General features: G+C 49.7%; 1 protein-coding gene across 1 annotated transcript in view; it reads left to right on the top strand.

The window, feature by feature from the left end:
• grin2ab (glutamate receptor, ionotropic, N-methyl D-aspartate 2A, b) overlaps positions 1 to 14,620 on the top strand; it is a 50,930-nt gene that overhangs the window by 27,356 nt on the left and 8,954 nt on the right. Inside the window, exons 7-13 of the mRNA XM_061275051.1 lie at positions 9,963 to 10,129; positions 10,198 to 10,332; positions 10,409 to 10,508; positions 11,031 to 11,236; positions 12,981 to 13,095; positions 13,163 to 13,365; positions 14,282 to 14,450. Of these exons, the coding sequence (XP_061131035.1) occupies positions 9,963 to 10,129; positions 10,198 to 10,332; positions 10,409 to 10,508; positions 11,031 to 11,236; positions 12,981 to 13,095; positions 13,163 to 13,365; positions 14,282 to 14,450 (1,095 nt within the window). The remainder of the gene's footprint in view (positions 1 to 9,962; positions 10,130 to 10,197; positions 10,333 to 10,408; positions 10,509 to 11,030; positions 11,237 to 12,980; positions 13,096 to 13,162; positions 13,366 to 14,281; positions 14,451 to 14,620) is intronic.

Raw genomic sequence — 14,620 nt, 5'->3', positions numbered from 1 at the left:
TTCCAAATGTGTCCACCGCGAATATTTACATCCGTTGGAATGCGTGCACCGTTGTGTAACGTGTATTGACGGCCAAGTTCAAATTGACAAATGGCCGCCTTCAATCTGGCAGCGCCATGTCCTTGCCTGTCGCATTCTGGCACACCTGACTTTTTGGGGACGGAAAGAAGCGGAGACCTTAGAGCAGCTAAGAACGGGTTTAAGTTGTGGCGCAACAGAAAGTTGGTGCATACGCATGTGTGCCGTGCATCTCGTCGTATTTCATTCCCAAGTATGACAACAGCCCGTGTTGATTTTGTGTTTTATTTATATCATGATATAATGTTATATGAAATATTAATGTATATATATTTATTATTGTAAATGATTATGTTACTATTACCGTCTTGAATATATCAAAATGGCCGCGTTCCCTCCCACAACGGCGCAAGCATCCCTTTTTGAGTGCGTGGAGCTCGGAAAATTCCAAATTCCATCCAGTTAGAGCGTGCTGCGCACTAGACTGGTGATGCTCACGAAAATACGGCTTACGGTGTAGAATTTTGTTTTACAGTCGTGTAAAAAAGAATCGGCGAAATAATTGAGCGATAAATAAGCAGCTTGAAGCGAGCGTGCTTTGCCCTCATTTGGAGAAGTGTGAAAATCATCTTGATGGGCCACTTCGTAAAAGACCCTTTCTAATACCTCGAAACGTGTTTTAGTCCGTTTAAACGTGTCGAAGGAGTGTAGGAGGGTTCAATAAAAAAAAAAAAGAAAACATTTCTTCGCAGATTTAAAGGCCGCTGGTGTGAAAGTGTGTCTGTGGACACAAGGCCGCCACGCAAACTAAATCAATAAATCATGCCAGTTTTTGGGGTTAAAGCAGCCATTTTGCCGCCTCGTCTTGTGCCGTTGTAAATATTTCAATTGCGGACCCTCGCAACGGGCAGCCTTTGTTCCATCTCGTCGGCGTGGGCTCATGCGTGGCCGCTTAATAATGCACACCGTCTTGTTAGCGGCAACTTATGGGGCCTATTGTCTTTCCCTGTCGCATTTGACACGTCGGCAAGAGCGAACGTTGAAATATGACGTACTGTGCGGATAGTCTCACTTTGATATTGTTCGTAAATACGTGTTTTGCGGAAGCAATCCATTTTCCAAAAGAGGCTGTACCATAATCAACGCGTGACAAAGTGAAGCACTGCAAATCTGCACGGCGAGGCAACTTTGCGGTCGGTCGGAGTTTGCGAGGTGATGCCCGACCGCCCGCCCGCCCGCTCTATGGCGAGTCCAATTCCTCTCAGTTCGGCGCTGCCGCGTGGGAATGGGCCGCCAACGCCGCTGCCGCTTCTGCTGTATAAATAAAACTCTGCCAGCCAATGGGAAAGCGGAGGGGGAGGGGGGGAGAGCGTCCACATGGGAGAAAAAAGTAGGAGAGGGAGGACGGAGTTGATCGCATCGAGATGAGCCGCAGAGAACGATTGCACCATATTTGGTAACTGCTGAGAAGATGAGAGGGAACAAGTGTGATGGATGCAAAGAGCAACGCTTCAAACTGTGCTCGCATGACACCATCCGCGTTAGTCACCACCCGCCATGATTAATAGCGTTGAAGCTAGCGCCCGTCCGGGATCAGCACGACCTGCAAACATCCTACATGATGTTTATTTAGGTAGCATCAGCGCTGGGGGAAAAAAAAATAAAAAATCAATAGGCCTTTTCAAAGTCGTCCTCATCGTTGTGAGTTTTAACAATTAATGGGATAGCTGGCTGCCATCCGCCCACAACCTCCTCTTGTCACCATTTCATGTGATCACAAAATTGTTGGACAAACATGATGCTTTGAGGTCTCTTAAAAAAAAAAAAAAAATGGTGCCTGTAGCATGGCCGCCACCATGATTGGTCACTTTGAACAAAATTTAAAGATGTAGACCACACTGGGGACTTTGCATCTAACCTCCAAAATGTCCTGGAAAGCATCCTGTCACGGCCGCTTAAACTCATTCATTTCCAGTCCAGTCATCGAGGACCGGCCAACGCTCCTTGGCGCTGACTCCAGTCTCTGTGGCCCTCCCAAAAGTCCGCTCTCAACTCGTCAGGTGACACGCTCCAGTGGCATCGCCGCTCCATTGAATTAGCCACTTCATTAGTTAGTCATTTGGCATCTTGGGGAGGGGAGGGGGCGAGTTCACACGCACGATTTGCTGACCAGAGGCCGGCCGTCCTTTTATCGGCTTGTTAAAAAAGCAAATTGAATTGGCGTTTTATGAGCAGGTCCTAACATGCGGTCCATTCCCCTTTTGAGCCAGCCATGTTTATGTCTTTGTGATGTCATCGGGCGGCGTCGTGGCAATTGGAAAAGAAAAAAGAAGCCCAGATCAATAGTTTGTCCGGTGGACGACGTTTAGTCGAGTGAGAAACAAGCAATTGTGAATCGAAACATTTCTTTTGCGGTCCAGCAAAATTCAGCCTGGCTCCTTTCATGTGGGGGAAAAAAAAAAAGTGAGCCGTTGACAATTCCACCAGGACCCGCCTGCATGTAGGAAGCTGCCACTTAGCTTGTACGTCTCCTCCTCCTTCTTCTCTTTGGGGGCAGCATCAAAAAGGCGGGCAGGGGTGGCAGAGCAAAAAGGCCAAAGAGGGACAAGAGATGGCGGGTCGTGACATCATCGCTTTTAGAGCGGCGGCAATGGGCGGGCGGGCGGGCGGCTTGGCGAGCGGCCCTCGGGCCAGCCAGCGCCCAATACGCTTGCCACACTCTAGTGTACTGCCCTCCCACTGAATTATTCAGCGTGCTTCTGATGGAGAGACTCTGACTCCGCTGCACTCGTGTGTGTGTGTGTGTGCATGTGTGTGTGTGTAGGCGGGGGGGGGGGCTTTTGTCTGCGCATACGACTTGAGAATAAAAGAGGGTGGGTGAGTGAGTGAGTGAGTGAGTGAGTGAGTGAGTGAGTGAGTGAGTGAGTGAGTGAGTGAGTGAGTGAGTGAGTGAGTGAGTGAGTGAGTGAGTGAGTGAGTGAGTGAGTGAGTGAGTGAGTGAGTGAGTGAGTGAGTGAGATAAAATATATAATATAATATATAAAATATAATATAATATATAATATATAATAATAATATATAATATAATATATATATAATATAATATATAAAATAAATAATAAAATAATAAAGTAAAATAAAATAAAGAGCGAGAGTGATTGTGTGAGTCGCTGCATAATACACGCGAGCCAACACAACCGGTCTTCATGTGCAAGGAAGGAGGAGATGACACTCCACTTTCTCCCGACCGACCGACGGTGAATCATCTCTTTGGGCCCAGCTCGGCACGACGTCCGCACACACACACACACACACACACACACACACACACGCGGCACGGAGCGAGCCGGAGGAGTGTTATCCTCTGTGCTTTTCAGGACAAGTGCATGCCCAATATAGCAATCGCTCACAATCGCTTTGTGTGGGTTAGCGCTCCGCCATCCGGACGTTTTTTTTTTTTTGTTGCTAGATCGCCGTGCACAGAAGCGCATGTGGGACTTAGCGCCGCCGAGCCCGGCCTGGTCTACTTTGTTGGCGATGTGCGCAGAGCGGGAAAGTGAAAGTGAGCGAGTGTGCTAAAAATCCACCTGGCGAGCGTGTGAGTGAGTGGGTAGCGAGGGCCTCGCACAGATTGATGAGAGGCAAAAAATGATGTGATGGAAGCGTGGAGTGGAGTGAATTGCCTCTTCTTAGCATGAAGCTCGTGCTACTCCAGCCAAAAGTGCCCTTCTGGCTTTTCCTTCCTCTGCCATGGTCCACTGTGTCCGTATCCAAAATGGCATTTCGATGTATTCGTGGTGCCGTTGCTGTTCTGTCAAATAGAAGCTTTGCAAAAATCACTGACGAAATGAATGAATGAGCAATTTTTTTTTTTTTGGGGGGGGGGGGTATTTTCTGAAGTTTGAAAAGTTCTGCTAAAGTCTGATGGGATTGTCTCAAGTCTGTCGGGATGCGCCTCAAGATTTTTGTGGGAGTGTTTTCATGAGATTTGTTGACATGTCTGAGGTCTCATAAGATTTGTGGGGAATTTGTGAGATTCACTCAGATCTTGCAGGATTTCCCAAGTCTGGCAAGATTTGTTTCGGTCTCATGAGAATTTCACAAGATTTGTTGAAGTCCCGCATTATTTTTTTTCTTGAGATTTTCATGAGATTTTCTGAAATTGTGACTTGCCAAAGTTCCCCTGGATTTTCTGAAGTCCTGCATGATTTTTGTCATGCATCATAAGATTTATACTGCTATCTTGTGCGCTTGTATCATTTTTGACATAGTTGGTCTTTATTTATTTTTTTATTTTTTCAAAATGTTCCACATGGAGACAGTGCAGTGACATCATCAGCTTGTGTGTGTGTGTGTGTTATGTTGTGGCTAATAGGGCGTAGTAGGTGATGGCAGCCATAGCCTATTATCTCTGCTCTGCTGTCTAATAGCCACTGGCTTTCAGCATCTGGCATCAAGCACCCCCCACATGATACTGACACACACACACACACACACACACATGAAATGGCCAAAAGTGTTTTTGCGCATATGCAGGCACGCGCCGTGTGCGGGTGCTCCTTTTTACCGCCGGGAATGGCCAGCCAGCCAGCTTTTAATTAGTGCGGGAAATAGATTCACTTATCTGCTCTTTGACACATGGGCCTCGCTCTCACCCCGCACTCGCGCACACACACACAAACACGTACACACCTGGCTCCCTGCGTACGCTGGTCCATACCGGACGACATAGCCCATCCATCAGCAGCGTCTTCGGAATGAGTCGGGGCATGCGTGTGCAAAAGAAATAAATGCGCTGCCTTCTGTGGGCCGACCATCGATTCGCCATGGAAACGGCGGCGGTTGTGCGAACAGAGCGTCGGCAAGAGACTCGATGATGTGATGAGGATTTTGGGGATTTGCTGGAATCTCATGAGATTTGCAAAATATTTTGTTCGATTTGTCGAGATCTGATCAAGCCTTTTAAGACGTGTGAAATTGCTGGAGATTTGCTCAAGTCTGACGGGAGTCTCGCAGCGGTGATTTTCTCCAGTCCGGCAAGATCGTCGAGCTTTGCTGAAGAAACGCGAGCTGCGCAGCCGTCTCATAAGATTTGCAAAAGTCTGACGCGGTTGACGACAGTATTGGCAAACTTGCCTGGAAATGCTGGCGCCAAAGCCAGTCAAGGATTTTCAGCCTGTTGCCGATGTGAGTGCAAATGTGTGTGTTTGGCAAAGTGTGCGCAAAGAGTTATAATAAGGCTTACACAAAACCTACTAAGGCTTATGTATAATGAGCAAATCCGCCTTTAGCGAGCGCCGTTTATTTTTCTTTCTCTGGCTCTCCCTCCTCCCTGCGTCTGCACAATTAGCGATTTGGCTAAACCCTCCTCATGGTCTCGTAGCCGCCGTTTTCTCCCGGAATGAATCCTGCTCTCAGGCGGTGGCATTTAGTAATTGCGCAAATGACTGGGCTCGCCTTTCAAAAACAAAACAAAAAGGCCCCAACTGCTGTCTTGTTTCTCATCCCTCCGTTTTAGGCGGCACGATGCTAAATGATCAAAATACCCCAAATCGATTCCCAGGATGGGATATCCGTTTGAAATGGACATCTGCGGCGGTGTGGGTGTGAACACAGCCGATTTGATGGACAGCTATTCCTGTCAGTCTGGAACCTGCGCCACATGTCCGTCCGTCCGTCCGTCCGTCCGCCTGCTGCCGTTTTTACATCAGGCCTCGGGTTGCTGCATTCCCACGGAGTCATCATCAGTGGGCAGTGAGTGAAACAGAGTGGGATACTTTTTTTTTTTTAACCCAACACTTTCCTGCTATAAATATCCAACTGGCACATCTCTGATTCTGCCAGAGGAGAGGCCAAGCGGGGGGGGCGGTGGGGGTTCCCGAGATGGAGGGTCCACGCCGTCCATTATCTCCCGCGCGGGGCCACAAGATGACATTAGCATCGCTTTCTCTTCCGAGTGCCATAAGTCAAATTCTTATTATGACTCACGCGCGCTCGCTCCCTCCATCGGCACACATCTCGTTTTTATCTGCGCCAATCGAGCCTTGCTTGAGTTAGACGGCAAAGATTTGGAGGACCTGACCCGTATTTCTCTTTAGCTGCTCAAATGCTAACACGGGTGCTATGCTAATATCACGATAGCAGAACCGAGCGCTAAAGCCAATTGAAGCGGATTTTAGATCACGTAGTTGGGGAGGGTTTCAAATGCTAACGTGCTAACAGTTGGTATGCTCGCTAGTGGGATTTTGGAGTGGAAAGAAAACACCCTGAAAAGTAGGCAAGAGGACTGGCGGTGTGACAGGCAGGAAATATACGAGTCGGGTGTGATGGATGGGAGCAACTTGTCTGCGCTCAGGTTTTTCCCGGCGACGTTGTGGCTTGCTTAATGGAGGGAAATGTTTTTCACCAAGGTGGCGGCGGCGGCGGCGGCGGCGATTGAAACATCGCCTAGAGGCATTTTGCCCACGTCACTAGTTTGAATCCCACCAAGTCTTGCTGACTGAAGACCTCAACGATCCCTGTTGGGTCTCAGATGTTTAGTTTATGTCTGCCATCTGACCCAATTTCTTTCACTTGCCGTCGCCAAATGTTGAAGTCAAACATCAATGAGTGCAGCGGCCATTTAACTCATTCACCGCCAACCCAGTTAATATTTTTGACGTCTATAGCCGTCAATGGGACTGAATGAGTTGCTCAATGAGCTGCACTTTTCTTCTTACGTGTGACGTCAATGCTACGCTAGCAGTCTCTTAAATAGTACAGTAGTCCAGAGGCTTGGAGAGCCAACGAGTGTTAAATAGTAAAGACGTTGGGGAGCCCCCGAGCTGCTACATGCTATAGCGCTAACATATATCTGAAGTGGCGTGAAAACGTTTCCTTTTTTTTTTTTTTTTTTTTGCGACACTAATCGGCTAATTTGAATGTCAGGAATAAAACTCAACGTTTTGCGTTTGCAAGCGCATTTTATTGGCATGGGTTCAAATCCAGTGCGAGGAGACGAGAATCGTGTCCCGAAATTCATGGACCTGACTCTCTGCTGTCTTTAGCGCACGATTGAATTTTCATGTTGTAAATAAAAACAGAATTGAAAAAGAAGACCTTTTTTGTTTCGTTTTTTTGCCGTAATCTTCCTCTTCCAGACTGTTGCCCCCCCCCCTCACCACCCTACCTCCCTTTTTGTCAGTGCTAATTCTTTGTTAGCGTAAGAATTTCAAAGAACATCTGCTAGCCGTTTAGGGAGAATTAGCGAGGCAACGGAAAACGCTCGTTTAACCGGGTGCTCTTGTTTTCCAAGATTAAGGAAAATGTCTCCCCAAAGCCTTTTTGCGCCCCGACGTTAAGATAAGGAGCGGTCTGGCACCCTCGAGGAGACTTTGCGGAGGCGTGTATTTGAGCTAGCGCCCCACACTTAGCGGGCTACGAAAGCGCACGCGAGGTTCGCGTCGACGCCGCTTGGCTTCGCGGCACCGTCGTTGTTTATCTCGATGTCTCGGCTTGTCTGCTTTGTGAGCCGTCAGCTCGTATTATTGTTGTTCCTAAGCATTTACTCTTAAGCAGCGACATGGGAAATAACATCCAATTAGCTTGAAAGCACAATGCCATCTTCCAGAAGCCAACTTGGATGTCTGTGGGTCGCGACCGTGGCAAAATGACGTCGTCGTTTTGTGTTGTGTTGAGGTGTTTCTACTTTCAAGTTCAACTGTTAAGCAGATTGTCAACAAACAAAAAAAGGCCAGAGACGAAATGCTAACTTATGCAAGCTAACTTTGCGCTAGCTAGAAGCTGGTACCACGCAAGGTTTCGAAATTCGAGGGAGATACGGCAGGCCGTATGTGCTCTCCCTCATGATCATTTTGGGGTTATTTTTTTTAAACTCGAGTTGAGTCGAGATTTGCTCGTTAAACAATCAGCGAATAGCCATCGAGGATTTTGAGTCCGAGTTCTTTGACGCGCCGACGCTGCCAATGTAAACATGTACGTTGGCCTCATTTCTTCCCTCGTGTTAATTATGCATTTGAAAGCCATGTTTGTCCTTTGTGGTGCACGCACGCACGCACGGCTAGGACTGGGACGTCCAATCTCCCTCCGAGTGGTTCCGCACATGTGTGCGTTGTTAGCAATGCACACACATGCAGCGTGTCATGTGGGACGCCACAATGAAATTTGACGTGAGCTCACATGTTTGCCGGGGGCCCGCAGACTGGCCCGCTCTATTATTCATGCCCTAAGCCCCCAACCATTGGCTCCGCTCGATTTGGACTGTGTGTGTGTGTGTGTGTGTATGTGTGTGTGTGTGTGTGTGTGTGTGTGTGTGTGTGTGTGTGTGTGTGTGTGTGTGTGTGTGTGTGTGTGTGTGTGTGTGTGTGTGTGTGTGTGTGTGTGTGTGTGTGTGTGTGTGTGTGTATCGGGAGGGCATTGAATTTGTATAATTAATGTAAGATGTCATCAGTGAATCTCTCGATGTCTAATTGATGTACGTGAGCGAGCTCGCGAGCGTCTTGAGACGGCACTTTAGTGGAACGACGGCGTACGTGTGACGAGCTGGTTTCTTTTTTCTCGTCCTTCCTTTGCGCTTTCTTTGCTCCTTTGCTGGCCTTGACGTTTTTCCTTTCCTTGACGGACGTGTTCTTTCTTGTTTTTTTTCCCGGGCCCTTCCCCTTTGCTTCCTTCCCCCCCTCATGTTAACTCTTTTTCTTTTGTTTACCTTTCCATGACTACTCTTCTGCTGTCTTTGCTTCTTTTTTCTCCACGCTTCTGTCCTTTTCTTTCCTCTCTTCTGTCCCCTTCTGTGCCATCCTCTCTTCTTTCCTTTTTCTCCTTCTTCTTCCTTCCCTTCCATTGTCAGCAGTGTCCTTTACTTTCCCCGTCTGTCTTTCCTCTCCTTCGAAATCGATCCTGTTTTTCCATTTTCTTTCCTCATTCCCTCTCCCATGTTTCCTTCCCTTTGTCTTTCTCATCACTTCTTCACTTCTCTCCGGCATTCCTTTCCTCGGGTTCTCATGTTGCTAATTCCGCCTAAAACCCGCTGTTACAAATACTGTATACACACACTTAAAAAAATCGGCGCATCGTCCTCGGGCTCGCGTGTGCGTTCAAGGTTGAACGTGTGTGTGTGTGCGTGTGTGTGTTGTGCGCGCGCACCTCCAGACGAGCGCGTCATTGCTATCGGGACCCCCGAGCGCCGATAAGCCTGTTGCCACGCAGGGATTGTTCTGCTCTCAACCCGAGCACAGATGCGGCGACGGAGATCTTTTTCAAGTCCAATTTCATCCTCGCTCTGCTCATACGTGACGAGAGCCTGTCGAAATCTCCGCCGGGCCGGGCCGGCTGGCTGGCAGGCAGTGTGTCTTTTGTGTTTCGTGTGTTTTTCTCCGTTCTACGAGGAAGGTTTGATGCGTGGATGGCCTCCCCGCCGTGTGGCCTCTCCTTCAGCAGGTGTTTAGAAATGCAACCATGGGAGCTGAAAAAAAAAAAAAAGAATCCAACAAAAACAAAGCCAGTTCAGTCAGTTGATCCGCTCGGCTCAAACATGCTCCTTTGAGAAGGTGAAGTCAAGATGAGAGGGTGATCAAAGTCAGGTGTGGGAAAAGAAAAAAAAAAAGACTAGAAGAAAAAAAGTGCAGCGTCAGCTTTTTCCCCATTCGAATTTGGGCAGCAATGGGGTCAGCCAAAAGTTTCGGGCCAGCGTTTGGTGGCTTTGTGACTTTACCCGTTCCCAAAGGAAGCCAAGTGGCCATCTTGCCTCACCCCCCCCCCCTTCCCCCTTCCTCCTGTCTTCTCTCGAGCTCTTATCTTGTACTTAGTGATTACACCGTTGAGAATGACGTCGGCCCCGCTTTCTCCCGCAATTAAATATATGAAGCTGAAAGGCGGAGAGAGTAAAAGGAAAAAAAAAAAAGTGACAATCTGCTCTTCCTCCCTTTGCCTGTTTTTTTCTCCCGAAGGATGAGAAGTCGACGTTCTTCCAGTTTGGCGCCGCCCTGCAGCAGGAGGCCCTCCTCATGCTGGCCATCATGGAGGAGTACGACTGGCACGTCTTCTCCATCGTCACCTCCAAGTTCCCCGGCTACCAGGACTTCATCACCACCCTCAGGGTCACCGTCGACCACAGGTCAGCTCCCCACCGGCCTCCTCGCGCCGGCCAAGAAGGCGGAGCCGATCATTCTTTGCTTCTTTCAGCTTTGTGCGCTGGGACCTCCAGAGCGTGGTGACTCTGGACGCAATGGACGGAGACCCCAACTCCAAGTCTCACATCGCCCTGAAGAGGATCCAGAGTCCCGTCATCCTGCTGTACTGCTCAAAAGATGAGGCCGTGTAAGACGCCTTTGACCAGCACCGCCGACAAGTCGACGTGAAACTTGATCGTCCCGATTCTGACCCCTCCCGACAGCTACATCCTGGAGGAGGCGCGCTCGTTGGGCCTGATCGGAGCCGGCTACATCTGGATCGTGTCCAGTCTCACCACGGGAAACCCGGACTTTACCCCCGAGGTACTCCCTTTGCCGGGTTTGGTCACGCGGACGGGTGATAGATGGCAGCACCCTGAGGTGGATGAAAACCAATGAATTCATCAGCTCCAGTTTTCTCCGCCGACCGTAATAATCATCAGAATATCACATTTGGACACACGAAGCGGAGTGCGGAGAATATTTTGAAGAAGTGGAAATGCTAGTGTGGGAAAAAAATGGAAGCGTTGAGGAAAAGATAAGGACCAGACGTCAAATCTGGACAGTCACACAAAAAACAAACAAAACAAAAAAAAAAAGCCAGCTAAAATGCAAACGGCGCTTTTTTATTAAATCCTCCGTCGTAAACAAAAAAAAATAAATTCATTCAGCACTTTGACGAATGTCGTTTTTCTGGCAGAGCAGGAAGATCGATACCGGCTTGATGCCATCGCTTAGCATAGCGACGGCAAGGACAACGCTAATTGGCATGATTTTCATCCCAGCGAAGAAGAAGAAAACAAACGCTGACGCTGCCTTTCAAATGCTGTCCGCCGCCGCCGACAGGCCTTTCCCCTGGGCATGATCTCGGTGTCCTACGACGACTGGGAGTACCCGCTGGAGACGCGGGTGCGCGACGGCGTGGGCATCATCTTGTGGGCGGCCACCGCCATGCTGCGAGAGAAGAACGAGCTGCCCGAAGCGCAAGGCAGCTGTCACAGCACGCCGTCGGAGCGCAGCCCGGGCAAGCTGCCGCCCAGCGCCCTGCGCAGGTGCGTTCCCGCAGAGCGCCGGCCGCCTCCACGGGCATCTCCAACTCGCTCATGCTTAGCTGGATTGTCGCTAAAGTCCATGTCGGTCCGCTTGAGAAGAATTTCATTCATGTCGTGAAGTAGCAAACCCGTTTTAGCCGTGCCGTCTAAACGGGCTGCTGAAAAATAGAATGGCAGCGCTCGCAAGATGGCTGCCGTGTTCGACAAATGACAAACATTTAGTTGTCTGTCCTAAGAATAACTCAAAGGTTGATGGCAGCATTTCCCCGTCATTTTTACCGCCTCGTTGCCGGCGCCGCGTAAACGGGCCGCTGAAGAAAGTCGACAAGAAAGAAACAAGGTGGCGCTCGGTGTGGCGTGCGTGTGCGCTATCTTCGCATGACTGGACCCGTTGTCGGGATTAAAGCGGCTTTGTTCTCCTTGTTGCTTGGCTCCGTGGGTGGCGCACACAAGCTGGAGGAATAAAACGATGTGTGTGTGTGCGTGCGCGTGCGTGTTTTCCGCGATGAGCTTACAGCAAGATGATGTCGCTTGTGTAATTGTCTTGCAAAGGTGGGCAGAGACGTTTTCACCACTCGGCGGGCAGGAAACGCAATGGAGATCCCGCCTAAACGAGACGCGAACTCCAAACTGTAATTGTCCCCCAAAAAACAATTGCCCATTTGGACGGGTTAGCGAGCGCACCAAACGGTTTCCTTTGTGTCGAATTGTTTGATTCCCAGCAACCCGTTTAGGCAGCACTCGTAAGATGACACTCCAGTAGTAACAGCGAGGTCTCTGATTGGACTCTTTGTTGGCAGCCGCCATCAGGCCCGACTATCAGGCTGCAAGGAAACCCGATGACAATATTTGGACTAGTTAGCAGCCCGTTTTGGCAACAAGGCACGGGTACTTCCGGCGCCGTTTGAGACAACGCCTTGTTCCTTCCACGCCGGCTTTCTTGGGCAGCCCATTTAGGCAGCGTCAGATCAAACCTAGTGACTCCATGCCACAAGGTCATATGCCGATTTATGAGTGGCTGGCTCGGGACTGGATGGTGCCGCCCGCCTGCCGCCCGCTGCCTCCCGTATTAGCACCTGCTAGCAAATCTATCAAAGCGCATTTCAATATCGCCGCCGCTGACAGCCTGATCTGAAATGACTCCTTGAACGCTCGCTTCTCCGTCGCCGCCACATCATTCATCTTGCTCACTTATTACGTTGAATTTGCATATTTGTCACAACAACTGAATGACTATTATCCGGAAACAGGTTCTTTCTTTTTTTTTTTCTTTGGGTCGAGTGCTGGCGGCCATTTTTTTTTCTTGTCATTTAATGGAGCTGCTGGAGAGTACAAAAGTCCAAAGTTGAAGCACTTTTGTTTTATCCCACCGGAAAGATGTTCTCTTAAATGGCCCATTTGACTTTGACTATTTATACTTTGGGGGGGGGGGGGGGGAGTGCAACACAAATACTTTAAAAGCCGAGCACAGCATACAAACGCAGCGGGAGTGAACGGGCTACCGAGTGAGTGCGTGCGTTCACGTGTGGCTCATAGAGGAAGACCGAGCGAGGCTGCGACTCAGCAAAATTCTGAAATTGCCCGTTTTTTACCTCCGATTATTTCCAGCAGCCCGTTTAGGCGGCGCCGCCGCTCACTCGGAACTACTGCCAATTGTGATCGTGCCGTTTCCTGCCTGCCATACGTCAAGCCGCTAACAAATTTGAGCTTGATGGGCGGCCCGCCACATGTCGGCTCCCCGCAGACACATGATGCACGTGTGGAACGACGGCAGGGATTTGTCCTTCACGCCCGACGGCTACCAGGCCAACCCTAAGCTGGTGGTCATTGTCCTGAACAGCGAGAGGACGTGGGAGAAGGTACAAAGCGGACAAAGTTAGATGATCTCCGCTGTTGATCTCAAAGGTTTTTGTTTTTTTCCTCCAGATGGGTCGCTGGGAGAACGGCACGCTGTCGCTGATGTTCCCCGTGTGGCCGCGCTACAACTCGCACGGCGACGAGGACGCCGACGAGAACCACCTGTCCATCGTCACGCTGGAGGAGAAGCCCTTTGTCATCGTGGACAACGTGGACATCCTCACCGGGACGTGCATGAGGAACTCGGTGCCCTGCCGCAAGCACGTCAAAGAGTAAGGACAGAGACAAGTGGGTTTTTTCTTTCTGTCGACATTTTCAATCTCCATATTAGCGCCGTGTCCCTGCTTGATGACGACCTGCTCCCCGATTATTTTGCCGTTAGCACGTAGGCTAAGCCTTTATTTTTGCTAGGCTAACAATTAGCGGTGTATATATGAGTTAGCGATTGACGCAGTCTGCAATTTGTAATGTCTCTTTTGCCTCTGTGGGCATAGCGTGGTCCTCCGATGAGCGTTGTGCGCCGCCACTGCTTTCCCGGCGACTTTGAAATTGACGCCACTTCAGCGTGCAAAGTGGGTCAAAGATGCGAACGGGACGTTTGGCTATTCCTTGCGCAAACTTGTGAAAAAATCAAGGGCCGCTTTCTTTCTTTTCTCACGGGGCACTTCCCCAACTTTGCTGCTGTCCCATTTGGCGCGCTGCCACTTTTACCGCCTTCGGAAATTCTCCCGGCGACACGGCTTCCTGTTAGTCACCTCGTTGTCTGTATTTTGTTTGGATTAACATACAAATGTCAATAAAAAGAATTCATTTCAAAAGATAGATAGATAAATATGAATGTAGAAATTCCGGCTCCACCGCGTCGTGTTTGTCGGCATAACCCAGCCCGGATGCCTTTGACGTGCACCCGTTGCGTGGCCGTTGCGGCGCAACTTTACAAAAGGTGACGGAGTCATTCGCGCGAGACAAAACTGTCACATCAAATGCGTCCGAAACCATTTGAACATGCTTCGCACGATGTCTGAGCGAGTCTCAGGTGCGCACGTTGTGTATACATTATCCCGGCCCAGCTGAGGCTTCCATGTCCTCATGCCATTATGTACACACACACACACACACACACACACACACTCCCTGGGGTAGAAGCGCATCTGTCCATGATGTTGACGTGTGTGTGCGTGTACGCAGCAACAGCACGTCGGGGGGCTCGTACATCAAGCAGTGCTGTAAGGGCTTCTGCATCGACATCCTCAAGAAGATCGCCCGCAATGTCAAGTTCACCTACGACCTCTACCTGGTCACCAACGGCAAGCACGGCAAGAAAATCAACAACGTGTGGAACGGCATGGTGGGAGAGGTATGAGCTAACACCGGCCAATAAAAATCAGTTCATATTTCACCGCGTCCAAATCGATGGGAATTGGCGCCCGACCGCTTTCGGAACAGCGTCCCTATCTCGGATAAGTGCGGACGCTACTTCCAGCGCGAGCCGACGGAGTCACGGAGAAAGTAATAGAACAACACAGC

Source organism: Syngnathus typhle, linkage group LG3 (assembly GCF_033458585.1).
Source record: "Syngnathus typhle isolate RoL2023-S1 ecotype Sweden linkage group LG3, RoL_Styp_1.0, whole genome shotgun sequence".
Classification (NCBI taxonomy): Eukaryota; Metazoa; Chordata; class Actinopteri; order Syngnathiformes; family Syngnathidae; genus Syngnathus; species Syngnathus typhle.
Note: the sequence above shows the minus strand (reverse complement) of the source record. Positions and strands in the feature narration are given on the sequence as shown.